The sequence below is a fragment of the Octopus bimaculoides genome, chromosome 12 (assembly GCF_046866305.1).
Source record: "Octopus bimaculoides isolate indiv1 chromosome 12, ASM4686630v1, whole genome shotgun sequence".
Lineage (NCBI taxonomy): Eukaryota > Metazoa > Mollusca > Cephalopoda > Octopoda > Octopodidae > Octopus > Octopus bimaculoides.
In genome coordinates, this window is record NC_142939.1 from 55,708,663 (window position 1) to 55,733,021 (window position 24,359).

The 24,359-nt window shown below is 36.3% G+C and overlaps 3 protein-coding genes across 6 annotated transcripts in view; all 3 read right to left on the reverse strand.

The window, feature by feature from the left end:
* LOC106870133 (organic anion transporter 3) overlaps window positions 1-13,178 on the reverse strand; it is a 32,659-nt gene extending 19,481 nt beyond the window's left edge. For all 3 annotated transcript variants that reach the window (XR_016243852.1, XR_016243851.1, XM_014916125.3), the window contains exons 1-6: window positions 12,806-13,178; window positions 10,358-10,590; window positions 7,737-7,967; window positions 4,041-4,243; window positions 2,047-2,433; window positions 173-307 (exon numbers count right to left, since the gene is read on the reverse strand). Coding sequence is in view for 1 of the 3 variants with exons in the window: in XM_014916125.3 (XP_014771611.1) it covers window positions 173-307; window positions 2,047-2,433; window positions 4,041-4,243; window positions 7,737-7,967; window positions 10,358-10,590; window positions 12,806-12,947 (1,331 nt within the window). In the remaining 2 variants the exon portion in view is untranslated. The remainder of the gene's footprint in view (window positions 1-172; window positions 308-2,046; window positions 2,434-4,040; window positions 4,244-7,736; window positions 7,968-10,357; window positions 10,591-12,805) is intronic.
* A 4,668-nt stretch (window positions 13,179-17,846) lies between these two features.
* On the reverse strand, window positions 17,847-22,441 carry LOC149133100 (uncharacterized). Its single transcript, XM_089361066.1, has 2 exons — window positions 20,742-22,441; window positions 17,847-18,270 (listed from the first exon to the last, which is right to left on the reverse strand). The coding sequence occupies exons 1-2, from the start codon at window positions 22,305-22,307 to the stop codon at window positions 18,001-18,003; spliced, it is 1,836 nt and encodes a 611-aa protein (XP_089217192.1). The 5' UTR covers window positions 22,308-22,441; the 3' UTR covers window positions 17,847-18,000.
* A 1,432-nt stretch (window positions 22,442-23,873) lies between these two features.
* Window positions 23,874-24,359, reverse strand: part of LOC106870130 (small cardioactive peptide-related peptide) — a 40,770-nt gene continuing 40,284 nt past the window's right edge. For both annotated transcript variants that reach the window (XM_014916121.3, XM_014916120.3), the window contains one exon: window positions 23,874-24,086. In XM_014916121.3, the coding sequence (XP_014771607.1) occupies window positions 24,076-24,086 (11 nt within the window). In that variant the 3' untranslated portion in view covers window positions 23,874-24,075. The remainder of the gene's footprint in view (window positions 24,087-24,359) is intronic.

Consider the following 24,359-nt stretch of genomic DNA (forward strand, 5'->3'; position numbering starts at 1 on the left):
AATTAATTAACTAATTAATTAATTAATTACTCGATCAATTAATTAGATAATTAATTAATCAACAAATTAATTAATTAATCAATTAATTAATGGGCTTGTATTACACAAGTTCCTTTCAGATAGGCAGTGGTAGGACATAATGAATATGCAAAAACAGTAATTTTGTACGCACCATTCAAAACCTTTCCACAACGTGCTCATTGCCATCATTTCGCAAAAGGAATTAATGAAGAAGTTTAAGTAGTGACTTCCTTCCAAAGATCCTGATGTAAGATACAATCCATAATATGAAAGGGCAGCCATGAACCTAAAAGAACAAATCAGGATAGAGATTAGTCGCAATGTTTTATAAGATTAGTCGCACATTATTTACATTATTTACATTGGACGGATATGTGTCCTCGTCTTGTTTGTTGTTACCACAACGTTTCGGTTGATTTACTCTCCAGCCTTCATCAGGTACCCTGGTAGAATTTTGAACCCAACCCTGGGTTATCATTCCTCGGGTATTTTTTTACTGATGTTATTATTATTATTATTATTGTTGTTGTTGTTGTTATTATTATTATTAATATTATTATTATTATTATTCAAGCCACTGCTTGGAACTGAACTCGGAATCTTGGGGTTAGTAGCCCGTGCTCTTAACCATTACGCTATAAGCCCGTGGGCCTTGAATAAATAATAATAATAATAATAATAATAATAATAATAATGATAATGATAATAATAATAATAATAATAATAATAATAATAATAATAATAATACCTATTGTCATAGGTGCCCTGGGAATGACAGCGAAACGGGCTGATTACTACCTAGATCAGATTCCAGGAAACCCCAAAATGGCTGAAGTTCAAAAGATAGTGCTCATGGGAACTGCCCATATCCTACGTAAAATACTGTCTATGTGATCTCAAATTTTAAAGCAAACACATAATTTTCTTATGGTTTCTTAAACATTCACTTGAACAAAACTGTACAAATCCAAATATATGGTACTCTAGGCATAACACCTACATGAACTTCTAACTTGTTGTCTCTTGAGGTCTCTGGGTGAGACTTGGATCCAACTTGTACAAATGCAAAACAAAAGTCAAACATAAAATAATAATAATAATAATACCTTAGGAATGAGAATTCAGGGTTGGGTTCAAAATTCCACCAGGACACCTGATGAAAGCTGGAGAGTAAATCAACCGACACGTTTAGGAATTTAGGAAGAGGTTTCGTCGCAAACGGCCAAAGCTCTTTCACTTGGACAACGCACTAGTCCACAGTTCCATCCTGGTAACCGATTACTTGCATGAGATGGGAATCAAAACCGTCCCTCACCCTCTCTACAGACCAGACCTTGCTTCCTCTGACTTTTGGTTGTTCTCCAAGCTAAAAGAGAATCTCAGGTGAAGTCGTTTTAAAGACATTAAGAAGATGAAGACTGTGACAAGGATCTTGGAAGCCTTCACTTTGGAGGATTCCCGTGAGGCCTTCGTGAAGTATCTGAAGCACTACAAGTGCATTGAAGTCAAGGGGACCTATTTGTAAGGAGATTAGAATTTGGTACTTCTTTGAAGTTAATAAAAGACATCCGAATATTGCGTTATTAACCTTGAAAGAACCTGTCATATAAACGTTTGTTGCATAAAGCACACACATAGATCGTAGTAGACGAGAATCGTCTATCATGGGCGTTGGAATTCCCATATCACCTGATTTCATTCTCCTGGACATCATCAGTAGGAGGAGCACACACATAGATCGTAGTAGACGAGAATCGTCTATCATGGGCGTTGGAATTCCCATATCACCTGATTTCATTCTCCTGGACATCATCAGTAGGAGGCGTCCGGTCACCACATACAAGGCAACTCTCGTTGTTATGATACATAGAATATCAGCATCTTTTCAAAGACACACACACACACACATACACACACACTTTATCTGTTTTTTCATTGCAGTTAGTCGGCCATGTAGTAAATAGAAACCGCAATTCAAACTGCTTAAGAACTAAGTTTGGTGCGGCGAACAAAGTGATTACTTACCAGCAATACAAATTAATGCACATGATGAGACATAACGTGGGATTAGTAAACAATACCCATACTCTTGTGTCTTCAGGCATTACTGACAATTTTCTTTCTGCATGGAATTCGGCACCATATTCAGGGGCTGTTGTGTTACTATTGATAAAGGAATTGCTTTCATGGTCTTGATGAATAGCAGAAATGGGAGCTTCAGAATGTAGGGCAATTTCTTCAGGTGGAGCTTCTTTCTCCGAAATTGGTATGAGTTCGGTTGCTGCTGCGACGTGGGTATTCCAGATAGTGTCAAAATCTAGATTATTCGTTTTGGCAGTCCTTTTAATTAGTGACTCAGCTTTATCTAAATAACCTTTCGCGAAAAGCCAACGTAAGGATTCTTCCATGAAACTGAAATATGAGATAGATGAATAACAACAACAAAAACAACAACAACAACAACAATAATAATAATGATAATAATAATAATAATAATAATGACGACGACGACGATGATGATGATGATTTGTTTTATTGACCGCGGGGGCCCAAAGCATGGAGGACAATATCAAAGGACGAGGTACAACACACAGAAGAAGAAGAAGAAGAAGAAGAAGAAGAAGAAGAAGAAGAACAACAACAACAACAACAACAACAACAACAGCAAGAACAAGATGAAGAAGAAGAAGAAGAAGAAGAACAACAACAACAACAACAACAACAGCAAGAAGAAGAAGAAGAAGAAGAAGAAGAAGAAGAACGAGATGAAGAAGAAGAAGAACGAGATGAAGAAGAAGAAGAAGAAGAAAGAAAGAAAGAAAGAAAGAAGGAAAGAAGAAGAAGAAGAAGAAAGAGAGAAAGAAAGAAATAAGGAAAGAAAAAGAAGAAGAAGAAGAAGCTTTACATTTTGGTGCATGGCCAGTAGCTTTGAAGGATATCATCGATCTCAGCACTTGATCAGCACTCTATTTTACCGACCCCGGAAGGATCAAAAGCAAAATTGACCTCAGCAAGATTTGAACTTTGAACGTAAGGAGTCGGAAGAAATAGTCTTTGTGGTCTTTGTTTGTGCGGTGTATGTATGTGTATGTTTGTTTGTATACGTTTATATGCGTATGTACACCTTTAATTTTATATTTAGGAAGAACACTTCCTAGAAGGATGTAGCTGCTTTCTAACAAAGAGACAAAAGTTCTATCACTGGAATTTGAATAACCACAACGATAATTTCTACATATCAAACTTTAGGAAAGTTTCGCATATCCTTACTGTTTCATTTACAGATTGTCTTTGTAAAGTTCATATAATCTGGTCTTTCTCGTTGCTTGAAAATTCCAGTTTTTCCAGATTGCTGCTTAGACATTTACTAACATAACCAAGTGTACCAATAATTATTGATATTGATGTTTTAATTGATAATCGAGGTAGGATAGAGGAGCTGCAGGTTTCGATGTTGTTGTCCGTAGCTTGCTTACGAACCACACGGTTCCGGGTTCAGTCCTACTGCGTGGTACTTTGGGCAAGTGTCTTCTACTATAGCCTCGGGCCGACCAAAGCCTTGTGAGTGGATTTGGTAGACGGAAACTGAAAGAAGACCGTCGTATATATGTATATGAATATATATATGTGTGTGTGTTTGTGTGTCTGTGTTTGTCCCCCCCCCCAACATCACTTGACAACCGATGCTGGTGTGTTTTACGTCCCGTAACTTAGCGATTCGGCAAAAGAGAACGAGAGTAAGTACTAGGCTTACAAAGAATAAGTCCTGGGGTCGATTTGCTCGACTAAAGACGGTGCTCCAGCATGGCCGCAGTCAAATGACTGAAACAAGAGTAAAGAGTAAAGAGTAAAGAGTATATATTCTCCTTCCCGTTGATTTTGGAAGAGATGTTCGCAAACGCAAAGCAACAAAGCCTTAGTTAATGCCGCTAAGCATTCTGCTAGCTCACCATCTTAATTACGCAGTAAATATTAAAAAACAAACAAAGAAACAAACAAAAATTGCACATCAAACTTACAGGATGTTGAGGATGACAACTACACTGTTACATGCGATAGATAAAGCAGTAGCCCTCCATCCATAAGAGGAAAATAAGTAAGCTTGTAGTACCAGGAACATACAACCAGTAACCCAGTTAAATCCATATAACATAGCAATGACTGCACGATGTTCGGTTGAAAATAGTTCAATGGCAATGTTTTGGGAAGGAACTGCGATACCCTGAAATACCGATACATATATAGGTTGAGTTAAATAAACGAAATAAGTCATTGGAACAGTGGATATCGAAGCATACAAAGCTATAAATGTAAATATTGGGTTGGAAAAAAAAAACGCTTATAGATAGTAAAATTCGAAGGCTGCCAGTGATTTTTTTCTATCCCAAAGAGTTTTTCAACTTAATAATTTACATGCTATTATGTATAGCTGTGCTTCGAGATCCACAGATAAAAAAAAAACAAAAAAAAAAAACAAATAACAAAAAGTATCTTCTTATTGAGCCTCCCTGATAAAGTTTACGTTATGAGTCTAGAAAAGCGATGCAGGAAAAAAGTTAAGACCAAGCTAGCTGAAGAAGAGTGCGACTTCTGTATTGGATGCCGTATAACCGACTAGATCTCTCATTTGGCACTCCGTTGCTTACGACGTCGATGGTTCCAGTTGATCCGATCAACGGAACAGCCTGCTCGTGAAATTAACGTGCAAGTGGCTGAGCACTCCACAGACACGTGTACCCTTAACGTAGTTCTCGGGGATATTCAGCGTGACACAGTGTGACAAGGCTGACCCTTTGAATTACAGGCACAACAGAAACAGGAAGTAAGAGTGAGAGAAAGTTGTGGTGGAAGAGTACAGCAGGGTTCGCCACCATCCCCTGCCGGAGCCTCGCGGAGCTTTAGGTGTTTTCGCTCAATAAACACTCACAACGCTCGGTCTAGGAATCGAAACCGCAATCCTTTGACCACGAGTCCGCTGCCCAAACCACTGGGCCATTGCGCCTCCACAACCGACTAGATATTCACTCTACAATATATCTTCGAGAAATAGTAGAAATATTGCCAAGAGGTGTACGCTTGCTTTGTAGACCTCATTAAGGCAATGACTGTGTACTGGGAAAGTTTCTTTTTTATAACATTCTTAAATAAAAGAAGTGTTTATTACTAACCAGTTTGAGTCAAACAGAGAGGTATGTAAAACAAAAGACACCCATTTTATTCACTAGCATGTTGCAGATCTTTGGAGAGAATTAGAGGATTATTTGTTGTATACAATCAAGGTTTGAATGAAGTGAAGTGAGGGGTGGAGGGCTGCGTCAGATCAATAATTATGTTTGCAATTAATAAATGTATTGAGTAACGGAATCACACTGACGTATGTACAGTAGAATTATTGATATTTCAGACGTGTCAGGTTCGGTATCAGCTAGCTTATGTTATATGCAATTGTTGTTGATTATTCCAAGGCAAACACTGAATGAACAGATCAATAGGGTTACATCTCATTCTTTTTCAGGCACTGCTTAACTAGCACTACATTATCAAATGCATCGGTTCATTTTCAATACGGTTGCGCCTAAGTTTGTTTGACGGAGATTTTAGCTGCAATATGTTGCTGGTTGAGAGAGACCACGTAGAGGTTACCTCGTTAGGTTGGTGTCAACAGACTTAACGTATCTCGAAACTCATTAAAATACATTTTTGTTTTCTGTGGAAACGTACCATTTAATTACAGTAAATTTGAGGGGAGAGGGTTAGATGTGACCATCGGCCCCAGATACTTCATTCTACCGGCCCCAGATACTTCATTCTACCGGTCCCAGATACTTCATTCTACCGGCTCCAGAGAGATGAAAGGCAAAACTGACCTCGGCGAGATTTGAGCTCAGGACTTAAAGTGCCGGAGCCTCCCTAATATAATATTTGTAGCCCTGGTATTAGCAAAAAGATGTACGTTTTGAGGAGACATGTACAAATGGTTGTGTTCTCATCAAAAATCACCTGAAACAGATTGCACATAGTTGCTTCATGGTGATGTAATTGTTTATTTGTTCCATCTGTACATGTTCTTTGTCACTGTTTCTATATAGTTAGCTCATCAAATATTATTACTTCAACTCAATAATGCAGGAATTTCTGGTATTATGGAGACACTATGCTGGTGATTCTCCTTAAGATCAAACTCGTGCATTCTAAACAGGACATTACTTAGATTTATAGGGCCATAACTAACCAAGAAAGGTCAGTAGATTTGGCACTCGCTTTCTGGAATTCCAAAACCCTTTCTGGAACTCCAAAACGCTTTCTGGAATTCCAAAATGATCTAGTTGTTCTATACCTAATGTTGGAGATATTGTTTGAATGTGGCCTCTGGATAAACAAATCTGACTCAAATTATTTCGCTTATCGGGACTAAAACGTAACAGATAAGACGTTCTTAAAAAGCCATTATCAAGGTCTAAATATCTTCAGTATTTCTTTTGTTTAATTCGTAAAGAACTAAATTAATACATTTTCAACACGGATAAATGATAAATGGAAGCCAATTCATGGATGCGCAGTAAAATCTAAACTCATGCCAGTCGACTATTAAACTAATAATATATCTCTGTCACAGACTATGAGAACCAAAGCAACAAACGAAATATAATTGGTTCAGTGTTATAAGACTATATTGGCCAATAGGTTAAAGGATGATTTACTAAATGATATTTGCAGAATTAGTGACAATAGGGACAAAGACGATTTATTGAGTAATTGAATTTAATGACTTGAAATTTGCTTTTTTGTTGAAGAACGAAGACCGAAACCTAGCGACTATCAAAGAAAATGAGGAGATAATTTCAAAACATTAAGGAGACGTCAGCACAGTATAACCTTTTCAGGTCTGTTTCTATTAACTGAGAAGTTTTTCAGTGGTAGAAAAAGTGTCGTTGGCTGAAAGTGTTTCATTTACAGCATAAAACGTTGGTAATCATTCTGTTTACAATGACTTTAATTGACGTTAACTAAATGCGTGTGTGACACGATTTTTGTTCTTGGGTGGCAACTGTTATTTCCTATTTGTTTATTCATAGAGAGTATGAAATATGGCTACTATTTCTTTCAAACTTTGCTTTTGTAACGTTTATTCAAATCCCAAAGGATCCCTCTCAACACATGGATATGATGCTCCCCAACTACTCCTGCTCATCATCAGGGATACACATATTGTTAGCCACTAAGGGACATGCTCAAGTGGTTAATATTTGTCATAACAGTGTTTCCGAATCTGTCTGAAATGTAATGGAAAAAAGGTCAGTTTCAAAACATGTCCAGGTCACAAAAGCAAAGTTTGAAGGGAATAGTTGTCATTTCCATTCATTTCTAGATAGAAGCAAGGGATCTTTCTGAATTGACGGGCACCACTTGTTTTCTTAACGAAACACTTTTAAACTTGGGATACTGGTAGAATGTGTCATATAAAACATCTTTTTCTCTTAGCCTTCTTAACAAAAAATTATATATTGCAAGTTATTTCATGTTAAAGTTGTCGTATGTAGGAAATAACACTTACTAACCAAAGACAATAAAAAAAAAAAGAAAAGAAAAAACGTTACAATCTTATTAAAACAGATGGCTGTGAAGAAAATGATGGTATATAACAAGGATTTAATGGTGTTAGTGATAATAGGGCAACGACAATATATTGGATAACTGAATTTAAATATTTTTACCTGTTGAAAAAATCCCACAAAAACTTTTAAACCTGTGAATATTTGAAGATTCGGTGAAAACCTCACACCAAAAGACGATGCTCCTAATAACAACTGACAAACTATTATCACAGGTTTACGTCCATATCTATCGGCAAAGGTTGGCACCAACATCGCTCCAAGAGTCATTCCGATTGTTTGCATCGTTTGAGTAAATGGTCCCAATGCTGATTTCTCACAAACCAGATCCCACTGCAATGAGAAAGAAAAAAAAAATGTATTTTTTTTTATTTACGCATGCACACACGCGCGCGCGCGCATACGGAATGATGGAACTCGAACCCACATCCCTTGTAATTATGATTTAGATATGATGATGAGGAGGCTAAAATGCCTACATGAGATTTCTACGCAAGTTTTTTTCCAGACGAGCATAGTGACTTCATGTCAGCGCGCGCGCGTGCTGAAAATTAATAAGATCAATTGTTTGTTTTTCCTCTCTAATGATGGTCTTTCATCTGCTAGTATAGATTCTGTACAGATTTCTTTATAACACACTAACATGAGAAGTTATTTACATACATTATCTAATCGGCTTTGTTAAGCACGTATATTCACAATAAAAAAAAGACATTTATGTAAACTTCAAACTTACTGATAGTGTATAATAAAAAAAAAAAAACTGCTGTTTTTCGGAGTGGCGTTTTTAACGTTATAATATTCGTTTAAATTCTGCTTTTTTGTAATAATTGTTCTGTTCTTCTGTAATAATTATTAGATGCAACAATAATAATTGGTTATATTTAATATTCCCTTTTATTTCCTACATATAAGCAAAAATATATCCCATTTGATCTGGTTGGTAGAATAATGCAATCATAATTATATAATACATAGCACAAGATTTGTAGGAGAAATATTTGGCAGAGTTCCAAACATCCAGGAATCGATTGCTATGTTCAAACGACCAAGACTTTGTTAGAGATTGATGATATCAGCTGACAACTGACCAATCCCACCTCGGGTAGAAATCACTGTATCAATATGAAAGTGGTTCGCTCAATTATTGATGACGTCAGCAAAGAACTGACCACTCCCATCTTCGTTAAGCCCGGATGTCTTTAACAATTTGTATTTTACGCCCTTTCCCTTAATATAAATATTGCCTATAAATAGAATTGTCTCTGTTAGCCGCTAGTAGTAAGTAGCTCACACTTTAAGCAGGTCGGTGTGATCGTAGCAGTCAATACCAGTGACTGGCGTCGGCGCAGATTAACTCGCCTAGCTGCTAGAATTACACGGCAACAGCTACTGTCATCAATGATCTAAAAATACTTCACAAAGTGTTGTTATTAACTGGCTAAATAAATACATACATACGAGGGGTGTTCATTAATGATTTCCCCTGATCCATTTCCCAATTAGTCCTTCTCTACATAGTCACCGCCAATGGTGACACACTTATTCTATCGCTTCATGCAGCTGTGAAGACCTTGTCTGTAGAAGTCGGTAAGTTGCGCCTGAAGCCAATACTTTACCTCGGAAATAAGTTCATCATCATCCAAAAAGTGCTTCTCCTTCAAAATAGACTTCATGGTTGGAAAGAGATGGAAGTCAGATGATGCGAGGTCAGGAGAGTAAGGGGGATGAGAAAGGATTTTATAGAGATGCATAATATGCCCCGTTAATTGCTGTGCCCTTTGCCAGAAAATCCACCATCACTATTCAGCGCTGTTCCCCAAAGACTGTGAGCATTAGCTTGCCTGCTAGGGGTTGGACACGAGCCTTCTTTGGAGGTGGTGAGTTATCATACTTCCATTGCTTCGACTGGACTTCAGTCTCAGGATCATAGTGATGGACCCATGAAGATGTGTAAGGTAATTTATTTATTTAACTTGAATTTGACAGTTAAATATAGCCTTATACAGAAATGTTGACATAGGAATAAACTTCAATAATAATGGATATTAGCGTCAAAACTCTCATTTAAATTTTTGATATATAACCAAGGAGATCGATCCATAAGGAGTCTACTTTAGACCTTTGGGGAGAAATCTCTTGCTACTTTGGTAGCGATTACATGTTTATCTCATCAACACATTGTAGAGATATCATCATATGAACATATATATATATATATATATATATATATATATATATATATATATATATATATATATATACACACACACACACATTGATACACATTTTTACATCTCTCCACATACATATAATTGTTAAACAGTACGTCAAGCATTAAAGCAAGGCAAACATCTCAAGTCATATACAATATTGTTACAGGAAGAAATTCAAAATCTTACAGCTGTTTCTGGGATATCCTCGAGTATGGGATATTCCGTCATCAGAGACAGCCATATATAAACACGCACACATGGCCGTACGCATACGTATGTATATGCACAAACTGACTCACACATACATATGCACACATCTATATAAATTATATACCTAAGTGCGCGTGCATGTCTGTGCGTGCATTTTGTATATAGTATATTATTATTTTGCACATACATTTATTTGGAAGGGTCTTCTTTTTCTTTCCTGTCCAGTTGTCTTATATACGTCTCACAAACCACTAACATTCCAGTTTTTTGTATAGATATATTAGTAGTAAATCTCACCTCTGATACAAACGAGTTATCCTTGGAGTCATTATAGATGTAGCCATTTGTGCAGGGCAACGAAAGAACTTTCGATTTCGTATCATTTTCCACAGACACTACGTCCACAGCACATTCTCCGTATTCAATCCAATGTTTACGGTCCGCATCATCGTATTTCGTATAATTTTCTATCTCCTTTGGCCAAATGCTGCTGTTATCGTACGGACGACATTGATAATCCGGATAAATACCTAAATTAAATACGGAAAAACAAAAATCAAAACAGAAAGCAGATGTTTGAAATTGATGTTGTTTACTGTGAAGTTTACTACGTGCAAAATTCAGGTTAGATAAAGTAAGGCTGCCGTTATTGTTGGTGTATAACTCTTCACCTTCAGTAATGACTTACCAAGTGGTTATAGGATTAAAGCCGTTCTCTTTTAAGTGAGAGGTATATACTTAACGCAGTAAGCAAAATCATATATATTTCTCTGTGGAGGCTTACTTACCTTTTTTCGCCCGTCTTCTAACAGGTATCTATCCCATTTTCTAAGCTGCCTTCCACCGCTAGAAGCCACTTGATGCGACCCTCAGGCATCAGTATGCCGATCGGCGTCTTCGAGTATAGTCCTACTACCATGTGGAGCATCTTTCCTTTGCAGTGCTTCTCTCCGATAGCTGAAACGAAGCAACAATGTGCCTCCGTGAAATTCTGTTTTCTGTTGGGGAAAACAGCGGCTGAAACAGTTGTCATGCTTCAAACAGCTTACAAGGTCGCTGCCATGAGCAAAACCCAAATTTACGAGTGGTTTTCACGCTTTAGGAATGACTTCTCGCTTCAAGACCAACCTTGTTCAATTCCGGACGAATGAAAGCATCATGAAAATTCATGGACTTATCTTACAGGACCGTCGCCGAACAATTGACGAACTTTTTAATATGATTGGTGTGTCTTGGAGCTCCTGCCAACGAATTTTGAGAGAGAAATTGCGAGGAAAGAATTGCAGCAAAATTTGTGTCTCGCTTACGCTCGGAAGATCAGAAGCCGTCACAACTGAATGCGTGTCGTGAACTGGGAGAACCGTTGGAAATAAATCCAGACCTTTTTCGAAGGTCATCACTGGTGACGAGAGCTGGAGCTACGGAATTTGCAGATGTGGAAGAGGTGAAGGAAATAAACGACGGAAGCCTTAAGAGGCGTCACTTCGCAAGAGTTCCAGCACCACTTCGAACAGTGGGAAACGCGTCTGGACCGATGCATTGCTTCAGATAGATAATGCTTTGAAGGAGATAAAAGTGTAAGTATGTAAAACTAAGTGAATAAAATAATATTGCAAAATTCCAGTTTCTTTTAGGTACCCCCTCATATATATATATATATATATATATATATATATATATATATCTTGGCACTCCGTCGCTTACGACGTCGAGGGTTCCAGTTGATCCGATCAACGGAACAGCCTGCTCGTGAAATTAACGTGCAAGTGGCTGAGCACTCCACAGACACGTGTACCCTTAACGTAGTTCTCGGGGATATTCAGCGTGGCACAGTGTGACAAGGCTGACCCTTTGAATTACAGGCACAACAGAAACAGGAAGTAAGAGTGAGAGAAAGCTGTAGTGAAAGAGTACAGCAGGGTTCGCCAGCATCCCCTGCCGGAGCCTCGTGGAGCTTTAGGTGTTTTCGCTCAATACACACTCACAACGCCCGGTCTGGGAATCGAAACCGCGAGTCCACTGCCCTAACCACTAGGCCATTGCGCCTCCACACACACACACACACACACACACACACACACACACACACACATATATATATATATGGTGGGGCGTATGTATGTATATTGGACTTTTTCTATATTTCTGATGAAGAGCTCCGCTCGAAACGTGAAATCCTCTTTCTTTTCTTTCCTTACCTGAGCGTCCAATAACACTGCACTTATTCCACGTCCTCGCGTTGTTGATTTTTCGTGTTTCTTTTATTCTTGCTTGTTCATGTTTGGATTGACTATATATGAATATATCTGTGCTCCTGTATCTTTATCTGTCACACCCCACCATTTGACAACAGGTGTTTTGTTTGTTTAGATTTCCGTAAATAAGCAGTTTTGGCAAAAGAAGACAGAATAGGTACTAGACTTAAAAAAAAAACTCTTCAAGGCGGAACGCCAGCATGGTTAAAGATTAAAGATAAAAGATACGCACACACACGTATATGTATATATATATAATCACATACACACGCCTGCACACACACACACACTAATAATAATAATAATATCCATGATTTGTAACGTAGACATAAAATTAAAAACAACAACAGAAGAGTAGGGGATCATAATTAATGAACCTCAATAAATTACTCTGGGCAGCTGGCATACCACTACCCCAAGAAATAATAACAGTTTTAATAATTATTATAACAATAATATCAGGATTAACAAAATATCATAGGAAACTCACCGATGAAAACAATCGCTAAAACATTGCTGGCAATGGCTAAAGAGTTTAAACTGACGATAAGGTATTGTATAATATTAAACCGTCCAGTTTGATTCAGCGACCGTATGATCTTATCCACATTTACTGAAGAATCAGGTGACATTTTGGCCTTAGAAGTCCTTATTTTTTGCTTGCAGTGCAGAAAATCTCTCAAGCTTGCATGTGTACCCTTTTGTTTTTTTTTTTATCACTTCAGTTAATCATATGCTAATTCACGAAATTTCGATATTGTTTTCAGTGCTGTGGAACGAATGCCATATAATCTGTAAGTATGGTGTTATCTCATATGAGCTGTAGTGCCTCGTCTGACTTGAAACACATATTTACAAGTATCTTAACAAAATTCTGCTCGTCTCTTATATAGTGTCTGCCAGGCACAAACTGGAACATAGAAGGTGGAGTTAGAGATAAGGAAAGAGCATTGGTGAATGTCTACCAAGGTCATGTTTGACTTTTATACACCACCACCACCATTTTATTAAATTTAATAAACGTTCCGAGTTGAAATTCCTCAAGGGTTTGGCTTTGACTGTGCTTCGTCAAGCAATCAATATACAAACAACTGATAAAAATAACGGGCACGTAATAAACTCCTCACCTACACACACACACACACACACACACACACACACACACACATATATATATATATGGAGGCGCATGGCTCAGTGGTTAGAGCGTCGAGCTTACAATCGTGAGGTTGTGAGTTCGAATCCCGGACCGGGTTACGTGCTGTGTTCTTGAGCAAGACACTTTATTTCATGTTGCTCCAGTTCACTCAGCTGTAGAAATGAGTCATGGCGTCACAAATGCCAAGCTGTATCGGCTTTTGCCTTTCCCTTGGATAACACTGGTGGCGTGGAGAGAGGAGGCCGGTATGCATGGGCGACTGCTGGTCTTCCATAAACAACCTTGTCCGGACTTGTGCCTGGGAGGGTAACTTTCTAGGTGCAATCCCATGGGTTTCAGCATATATATATATATATATATATATATATATATATATATATATATGTATATGTATATATATATATATATATATATATATATATAGCGTTCCACCCATGTCACTACTTGTGATATCATCAAATTTAGAATTTATCCATAGATGATATGAACAGTAGTAACATCTAACTTCAAATCTCAGTGTTTGAATGTTTCATTTATAAATTTTTATGCATACTCAGTTACCCTGTTCGATAGCCACAGCAAACTGTCGAGGTAGCCATCGAACCCAATTGTCTTAAGTCTAGAAAACAGTCCGGTGGAGTGTGGCCGAAACATCGAGGTCATCTGCTTAGAATCGCAGAGCATACGCCCGCTGCAGTCCACAATAAACTGAACAATTTTGAGGCAGGAGGTCGAAGTTATCGTCTAACTCCTCCCCACAGAAGTTCAAGCTTTGTGCATATAGTAAAGGATTATTAAAAACAGCGAAGCCGTGGCCATACTTTCAGATAGTGTATTTAAGACTATATAATCTAATGTATTTCTTTCTGGATGATAGGAAAACCCCGAAATCCGAGGTAACTAGAGATTATTTTAGTCTACAACAAGTAATTCATAAAAGAGGTTGGTCATCTCATTTGGTCAGGTTAAAGGTTCGGAATAGATTTTTCCCACACATGGCAGAATATTCCACTGTTAATTCATGCCGGTCTATCAATCATATCAGAGCTTCTTTCTCTAGCTATTTGTTGAACCTAAATATCGATCTTCCGTTACAGCAAAAATTCAATACATTCGGAATAACCAGTCCACCTGTTGGTGGTTAAACCTGTTGGAATTAGATTCCATAGCTCATGCGCCAAATACTTTTTTTAGTCTTAAAATGGAAGCGACGGAAGCTACATAAGAACAACACGTAATACAGACAAATAAACCGACATATCAATCGAGTTATTGAGAGCATTGCTGAAGGTAAATTTTGATTTCAACTGTGCCGCAGTCTTGGTTGGTAACCGTGCCTCTTAATATCTCTAATAATAAAATAGTGTGTGTTCGATTGGAAGAATTGTCTGAAGTAGTTTGGTTTATATTCTCCGTCATGCACCAATTCACAAGGGAACATCACATCGGTTACGTGTTGCACTGATGACGAAGCAGCCTGTTAAAAACTCGCTACAAAAATTTGTGTATCTAAATTTGAGCCGATGTTCTTCACTCTCAGGTTAAGGATCCGGAACAGATTTTTCATCCAATGTGACAACTGACCTTAACATCTTTTAATGACTCCTTTACGTATATAAAATTGCCAAAACTGTTTCACACAGATCAAGCTGTCTCATCGTCAGCGTTGCACAGCTATCACGTTTATGACAAAGTTAAATTTTCCCGAATTAGCGTAATATGGTGTAAAACTTTATTGAAACATATATGTAATGAATAAACAATTTTAGAATTCATGAAAGATTCGCTAGCTTGCTAAGTTCAGATTCTAGTTTGAGCTTAGATTGCACATCGTTTCAATTTTAAGACTAAGTTTAAGCTCAGATACCCACAAGGAAACTATTACATTATTCTGTGAAAAACATATCAAAATGTATCTGAGTCAGTTTTAACAACAAGCCTATTAGCATTATATTTGTGATTCCTTCAACTGATCCTCTTTTGTCATTTCCAGTCTTTTGCTTGATTGCCATATTGCGCTCAAGTTACCACAGAGGTGATCTCCTAATCTAAAAGTAAAGGATCTATGTTCGAACATAGCAATTCCTCGACCCACAATGCAAAACTCATTATTTACTTAGCAAATAGCTACCATGGAGGCATACAAATGATTTACAATTAGGTAAAGCGTGATTGCGTGATTAAGTAAAGGCTTCAGGTTCGATCCCACTCGGTCAAATGTATTTTACTATAGCTTCGAAATGAGTTGATCAATACCTTGTGAGTGAAATTTGGTAGTTGGAAATTGTATAGAAATCAGTATATATGCTCACGCACAGGTCGTATATCGGCAGGAAAACCGAAAAGATGTTCCTTCAGATAATTGTTTTATACCGAGTTACAAACACTCCTTCGGTACTGTCATTTTCAGAAATACAGTGAACCAGTGATTGATCCGCTTTAAACTCCTAACTATGACCGCTATTGTTCAGAAATCTCGATAGAAAACATAAATAGCAGCGAGTCGTTGCAAGTGACAAATATTTTAGCCTACATTCTTGGACTGAAGCCTGCATATAAGTTTATATCAGAGCAAATTCTTTCCATTGAAGCCATATAACGAAGTTGTATTTTATCGCCAAATGCATCTTGCATATTTTCGCTCCAGTAGGTTATCAAAGAATGGGAAATTGGTAGTTTGATACTGGTATCGCTCTTCTCTTTCTCTTGTTATTGGATTTAAGTTTAACCAATAAATTATTAATGCGGAAAAAAAAAAAAAATCTATCCACAGTACAACTGACGGAAATAGCAACAAGTGCCAGGTATTACTTTTGTAAATAAATTGTTGAAGGTGTCGAGCTGAGAGAATTGTTAGCACATCGAACAAAATGCTTAGCGACATGGCTTCGGTCTTTACGTTCTGAGATCAAATCCACCGAGGTTAACTTTGCTTTTCGTCTCTTCGGAGTCGATAAACTACAGTACTTGTTAAGTACAGGAGTTCATGTAATCAGCTTATCTAGTATCCTCAAAACTGTTGGCTTTGAAGCCTGCAACATACCGGCGGCCCTTCCAGAGAAATATTGTGACCTCAGTCACTTATACGCAACGAAACCGAGTAACCAGCCTGATGAGTACTGTGGCAAGAAGTTTGCTTCCTAACCACATGATCCCAGGTTCAGTCCCATTACGTGGCATCTTGGGCAAGTGTCTGCTATAGCCTCGGACAGTAGACTGAAATTAAAAGAAGCCCGTCGTATATATATCTGTGTGTGTGTAATGTAAATAATGTACATAATTCCTCATCTCTTAAATATAGAACTGTATTTTATATCCTATCCGTATCTTTTATGCTTTATCTTTTACTTGTTTCAGTTATTGGATAGTGTCAGGCTGGGGCATCACTTTGAGCGGTTTAGTCGATCAAATCGACCCTAGTACGTTTGTTTAAAGTCTGGTACATAATCTATCGGTCTCTTTCATCGAATCGCTAATTCATGGAGACGTATCGAATCAATACCAATTGTCAAGCAGCAGAAGAGAAGCATAAGGACACACACAATATATATAAATTTTCATTTCCCTTTGATATAATTATATATATATATATATATATATATATATATATATATATATGCGACGAGCTTCTACACACTTTCCGTCGACCAAATTCACTCGCTGAGCATTGGTGGACCCGGGACCATGATAGAAGACATGCAAAGTACCTTGCAGTGGGACTGAACTCGAAACAATATGGCTTCAAGGCAAGCTTCGGATCTTTTTTAAAACGGGGGCCACATTTTTCATTAATGTTTTACGTAGTGTTTTTGGTACCGAAAGACTTTCAAACTTCGTATACTTATCTATTTTGTGTTATAGAACAGAAAAATATTTTTGTATTCGAATTTATTTCATGTAAAAAAATTGTCTTATTTCGATAATTTCAATCAATCACTGACAAGTATTCAGTTGTTTACATTTACTCCTTTGGCTGATTAAGCGGTGTAAAGCGTATTTAATTTCCATAGCTTCGTTTTGCTTTTTTCTTTTTAAATTTGCTGTTTTACCCTCACCCTATCACCGACAGAATTGTTTCAGAATAGTTTGTTTATGTAGTCGGCGCTTAATGTATATTGGCTGAATGGACGTCAGTGATTGGTTGAAATTACAGAAATACGACAACTTTAACATGGAATAACTTAGGGATTTCTTTTTTTTTTTAAGAAGACTAAGAGAAAAAGATGTTTTATATGACACATTCTACCAGTGTTCCAAGTTTCAAAGTGTTTCGTTAATGAAAAATGTGGCCCTCGTTTTAAAAAGGATCCCAAGCTTCTTAATCGCACAGTCATGCTTGCTCATAAAAAAAAAAATCAAACGAACAACCCTATATTTTAAAATTAATAATTATAAACTGTGTGAAGATAGTATTTATTTAAACATGTAGTTTGTCTATAGTAACTTTAAATAAATAAATAGAGAAATATGACAATAAAAGTTATGCTAAGTAGACGCAAAATCACACCATTTAAATAAAAATACGATTAACCAGTTGGCTGAGATTTCCAGTTTCCTGTCATTGAAAGTTTTGCTTTGTAAATGAAATAATTAACTGAGTATTTACACAGTGGTAAACCTTCACCAGCCATGTTTGTAAAAATGTATTTATGTCCTTGGAAGTTTTGTGCTGCCCCGTTTTCGTTAACGATTTTCGATTTGTAGTTCATATCGACTAAAGTGTAATACCAAACTCTCTGAATGCCTAGATTCCAAATTCCAACAATATTTCTTGTGTCTAATTTCTCTTTCGCAATCTGTAAAAATTAATGAAATCATTTAAATCTAATTTTAGATTATTATTTTACAATCAATCAAGCAATTGGTCAGAGAACATATTTAGATTATAAAGTAGAAGCGTCGAGAAATCTTAAAGTAAGCAACTTTCACGAAGTTGCTCGAATGGAAATGTAACCGCAATTTTTCTCAACACATTTGTTCACAAAAACCCTCGGAGGCCAAAACACAAGGAAAAATAAAAACCCAAAGAAAATGCTTACAGCCACCCACAGGACTTGAACCACGGATGTGTCGTATTCCGGACAGTCTTAATTCCATCAAACCTCCAACATTCAACCGTCCAAACTAGAAACTTTGAACTTTCAACCGAGAAAATGAAATCTCTTAACAATTAGATCTTAATTTTCAAGCATCGAGAAATCAGAAAATAGGCAGTTGAGAGACAGAGATGTTTTGGTGTAATACTTTTCGTAGTATGACGACTGTCAGAGAAACGCTAGGTACGGAGTTCTAGTTCCGCGGGTGGCTGTCAGCTTTTTGTTTCTGTCCCAGAACATTTTTTTTTTAAAACTCGCTGTATCGTGTGCTTTTTTTATAGCTACATTAGCTTTCATTCAAATACGTAAAATAAACGTTTTAAATACACTGAATATATATATATATATATATATATATATATATATATATATATATATATATATATAATAGTTATGTGCAAGAATTGTAAGTACAACCAAAATATTGACTTTTGGAATACTCAATTAAACGAATACCTGCTCTCTTTAACTCTTTGAACGTGGGAAGCGGATATATTTGCTCAAGGTATTATTATCATTAACTGCGAAAAGCGGTTTTACCCACGACTTCGAAAAAAAAAAAGAAAAAAGAAACTCTCCTTACGCTCGCAAAGCTTCAAGGCAGGACCTAAATTCTATAGAGCTTTCAAAACATACATAGTTTAACATTGACAAAATTTAATCATCGTTGACTACGGAGAGCGGTTTTATTCAAAGACTTTGAAAATAGCCTCTCCTTTTGCTACGAGAAGCGGAGACATCCCCAATAATATTCTTACTGAAAATAATTCAGATTTCAACTTGTACATTTATTTCTTCAAATATCTCTTTACAGAGCAAGAGTCAAATACTTTTAGTGGTGGATATGAAACCCGCATCTACACGAGATACTGAAAAAAATTATTGCAGAAGCAGAAATTCTATCAATTTTAGTTATATATTTTTTGGTGGATAATTAGGCGAAGCTAAAGAATACGTACACCACCCGTTTCCGGGGGTTAGGGTGACGCCGAAAACGGGTGGTGTGCGTATTTTTTTTTTTTTACTTCTGCCTATAATTAACATCATTACCGCGAATGAGTGTGAAATTTAATTAATGTAATCAAAGGGTTAAAAGAAAAGATAGAAGTTTCTACTCTACAGCGCTTACAGTTATTTTTAGGTACAAATGGCATCCCTGTCAACTACAGAAGCTGTACAAAAGACGCAATCCAGCATGTCATGTGTATTTTTGCAAAACAGAATTTTTGTTGAAGAATTATAAAGATATTAAGCAACAAATCCGGGAGAAAATCCCACTACAATTTAAAAGCAAAATAGCTACTAGGTAGAAGGAGATATCTCTTCAAGGAAACGAAAACAGGAAATAAAATAATTTCAGTGAAACCATTACCTCAATTAACGATTTTATAAAACTTTTAGTTTGAGTGAAATAAATAACCCTGTATATATACTATACTATCAGAGGAGAAAGCCTCTAAACTTTTTTCAATCTCTTAAAATAAGACACAGGCAATATTACCTTAGATGTTTCAAACGACAGTATGATTATAATCAGAATGCTTTTATTTGTCGGCTTTTCTTATTCTTTACGTTCTCAGCTCAAATGCCGTTGAAGTTCACTTTGCCTTTCATTCTTTCGGGGGTGAATAAATGTCAGTTGAGCACTGGGTCGATGTAATCGACTTCACTTCCCCTCAAAATTTTTGACAAATTGACTAGTGCTGATTTGGGGTTCAAAACCAATATTTCAGTGAATATGGTTTCGTACCACATTTCGCTTACTTTCAAAATCTAACAATTTAAAATCTGCTACATTCTGCAACACTCCTAAACGAAGACCTCTTCTCATCGGGGGCAAGTAAACCACTGACCCCAAAGCTTAATTACTTGGAGGATAAGCATAATCGATATTATTGAACCCTAAATATATGACTGGTGCGAGAAGTCCTATATGCATTGGTAAATCAAAGGATTTAGCAAAAGACAGCCCCATTAAATACTGTACGCCGCTCTATAGTTCAAATGTGTTCGAAGTCAATTGTTTTTTCATCGATTTCGAAGTCGATAAAAATAAATAATACACTAATATAGAGAATAATACATCAGTGTAGAATAATGTATACCAGTCCCCATTCGTTCTGCCTGTCTGGAAAAGAAAATTGTGAAATATTCAAGATGAAATGACTTACATTTATAATTGTAGGTAATGTGATATCATCATGCGAGTATAATTTCAAAGTCCGATTCCATATGTCGGTCGTTACACAATGAAGATCGTCGCTGTATCCACTGTAGAAAATGATAACTTCCTCACTCGGTTGTAGTAGTTCATTGCATCCAATTGCGATTCGAGATGCAGATTTAACTCCAATGGTTTGAGCTACTTCAGCTGAAGTACGAATTAACTCATTGCTGACCGATCGATATCTAGGGAGAACATCAGAAATGGAAATCTTAAATTTCCCAATTTGTAACATTTTAGTATTCTCCTGACGCTTAACTATAGTTTCCGTATCAAATTCCTGGCGTTTAGGGGGTTTATGCAAACCCTTTTCAAGTACTGTATCCTTGTTCGCAGGAACTGTATTAATAACCGATTCTTCGCATATTCTAGCAAAATCCTCCTTTGTCAGAATTTTAATACAATGCGGAGATATTTGGTCAAGATAATGTATAGTCTTAGAGAAAATTTTTTTCAAACAAGATTTAACTCGTTTCGGTTGATACTTTTCAATGCTCGTATTTTCATTTGTTCCATGAGCAACATCCTTTTTATGAAATTCTTGCAGACGTAGATTTTGGTTACTATTAGACAATGTATTCTTCTTCAGGTTTTGAGTTAATCCGAGCGCACCCATTAAACCGATTTCTGGATTCGGACAAATATCTATCAATGTATTATCAGATCTAATTTCAACATTATTACAATGCATGTCTTTTGGATTATTTGCTTTTCGATTCTCGGTTTCTTTATAGAATTGATCAAAAGCTGACCATGACAAAGGTGTTTTCCTAAGTGGTTCATTATACACGTGTGTCCATTTCAGTATTTCTTCATTTATATTTTCCTCGAACCTTACTCGTTTTTCGACTTTTTTTGGAGCCGATTCTACATGTATTTTATTGATAGCTTCGGCAGGATAGTCTACATATGTAACCGAGCATGGAGTTGCAATAGCCTCACATTCAGTAGGGAGATAAAACGGAGTTTGTGTAAAACGATCTTTCGTCCAGAAAAATGTTTGGGTTGAAGCGTTTTGTTTTTTGATTTCTGGTGTATTCACGATGGAAAACGAAGATACTTCTGTTTGTGTTTCAGATTCGTGAATATTAGAAGTTCCTGATTTTCTTCGTTCTTTTTGGTAAGAAATTATTTTTTTATTTTCACCTGAACAAGGAACAGGTGAACGGTAATATACCGAGCACATTTTGGAAGATAACTCTTGGTTAAGATTCGAAGTTTTATAAGACTTATCTGGAAAGGAATCTACCATTCGTGCTTCATAATATTGTCGCAGTCGATGTTCAGGTATCGGTTTGCAATCACTTCTGGAAGAACGGTCTAGTATACTGATTTTATTTTTTGAAGCATGCCGAGGTGTTGCCGAAATTGGTTTGGTCTCAGTTGGATTTTTAACACCAGACAAATTAGTCTGCGAGTCTTTGTCATGAGATTCAGTTATAATATTCTTTTTAGAATCAACTTGAGATTTATCTCTAATATTTTCTTTTGTTTGTCCCCGTCGTGAGTTCATTTTTACTTATTCGTCTTGCAAGCAGTTTGTGTTGGGAGCAGTCTTAGGTGATGTCTCGATACGAGATGAAATATGATGCACTGAAATTAGTGTCTACACACACGAAACAATTAGTTGTAGATTCGTAACTGTGAAGCGAAATGACATTGGTTTCAACTAAAATACAAGCGGTCTGTGAATTTATGTTAGGCCACTGCAGTTTTCCTATTTTCGAGGGAAGTCTTTTTGGAAATTGCCGCCATCCCCAAATTGGGGCCTGAATTAACACGTTTTAAGTGATTTGAAGTTAAAGTAAACATTAGATTATTTTTTAGCCATTAAAGTTCCACTTTTCAATAACAAGAAGCTGGAATACATTTCTTAACGCGCAATATAATAATTATATAAGTGGTAAATGTGAAACAAAGCAAACTTAATTGAAAATTCTCATACAAGAGTTAATAAATGATGTGATGCAAGTTAATTATTAGTGAACAAAATAAAAAAAAAAAGATTAGTCCTATATAAGGAAGTTATGAAAATATCAATTCAACACTGAATATTTGAAAACGAGGCTGCTTCTTTTCGCTTTCACAAATTCGACCCTTCCTAAAACAATTCTACCTTTGGTCACTGAGAACCATTGAAAAATTAGTACGTCAGTACCGATACAAAATTTCGTGAAGATCCTTTTTGTTTACAAAAGCTTGCATGTTATGTATTATTAATTACTGAAATATAGTTTAGCAACTATTGTTGCGAGCAAAACGAAACTGCGTTAAGGTTTCAATTCATAGTGATTGTATCTACGTCGCTAGCAAGCACGTTTATAAAACGGTCAAATAAAATAAATTTTTTTTTGCTCCTTTTATTATTGTGAGACATTTTGTCTATGAAAACCTGTGTGACAAATTAAGTTGATCAAGAAGTACACTGCATAGAAGTTAATAACATAAACCGGCTTCCATTTTACTTCGAAACCGCTTTGCAAGAATGAAGTGAAATCTCAACTTCTTATATATGACACTCTACCTAATTAATTGTCACTTATTATTGTATGAGGGTAAATTTTCGCAACAATAATGACTTCAGAATTCAGTTTTGTTTCCTGCCAATGTGAAAGGACTGAATGATTACACTTTATCTTCAAGAAAACTAGGAAGCCTTTACGTAGTCTTTTGACCTGCGAGAAATAGCAGCAATATCCTCACCCCTCAAATAATCACACCATACAGTCTAAAAAGGTAGGAATATTAGTTAATGTAGTCTTTGATACCTGTCCTTGTTTGTCCCCTCCATGTATCCTTTTAATAGGAATAAAAGAAATACTTTGATACCTGAAAAAATGGGATGGTCAAAGCTAGAAAGTCTTTGATCAAAGGTTTACTCGATCAATATTACTTGAAATTAAGCAACGAGATTTTAAATTCATTTAAATGTCTCGGGTTAATTTTATGTATGTATAAAATTGAACGATTGCAACATAGCTTTAAAATCGTGAACCTGAACGAAAGCTATAGAAACAGAGAGAAACAACTGGTGATAATTTCAAACGAAAATATAATAAAACAAATCACACGAAATCAATTTTGTTTATAATTATATTTTAATCATCGTTAAACTTTACAAGAACATAATTAGAACTAATTGTCGTGATGATCAAGTAGGGTAGACTTCTTGTTTAGGCAACTCTCAAACCCGTATCTGACGTAGTGTCTTTTTTTGAATTTATTCCACACCATTTGATTCGTTCAACTTCCTTCCATTTCAAGATTGTGTGATGAAGATTTCAGTAAGCATCTGCAATATCAAAATAACGGAACATCATTTAGTGGTTTAAAACTCAGAAGTAGAATGTCGCGGTTTTCTGAATTGACCTTACACAACGCATCTTATACAACAATTTCTTTCTGTTTGCATATTTGCAGTGAAATCTTAGCCTCGGATTATTTTAATAGGGTATGAGAATCTGATATAAATTTTCTTTTGAAGAAGATATTTATCCGAAACATTTCAGTTCACCGCTACCACATGCTATAAAAACCTATACAAACTTTTTATATTTTATACCAC

What these genes read in the sequence shown, in the direction of transcription:
- LOC149133100 (XM_089361066.1), bottom strand. Translation starts at nt 22,307, where the DNA reads ATGAACTCACGACGGGGACAAACAAAAGAAAATATTAGAGATAAATCT. An exon ending in CATTACCTACAATTATAAAT is followed by an intron (nt 18,271 to 20,741) that starts GTAAGTCATTTC and finishes TAATTTTTACAG; the next exon opens with ATTGCGAAAGAGAAATTAGA.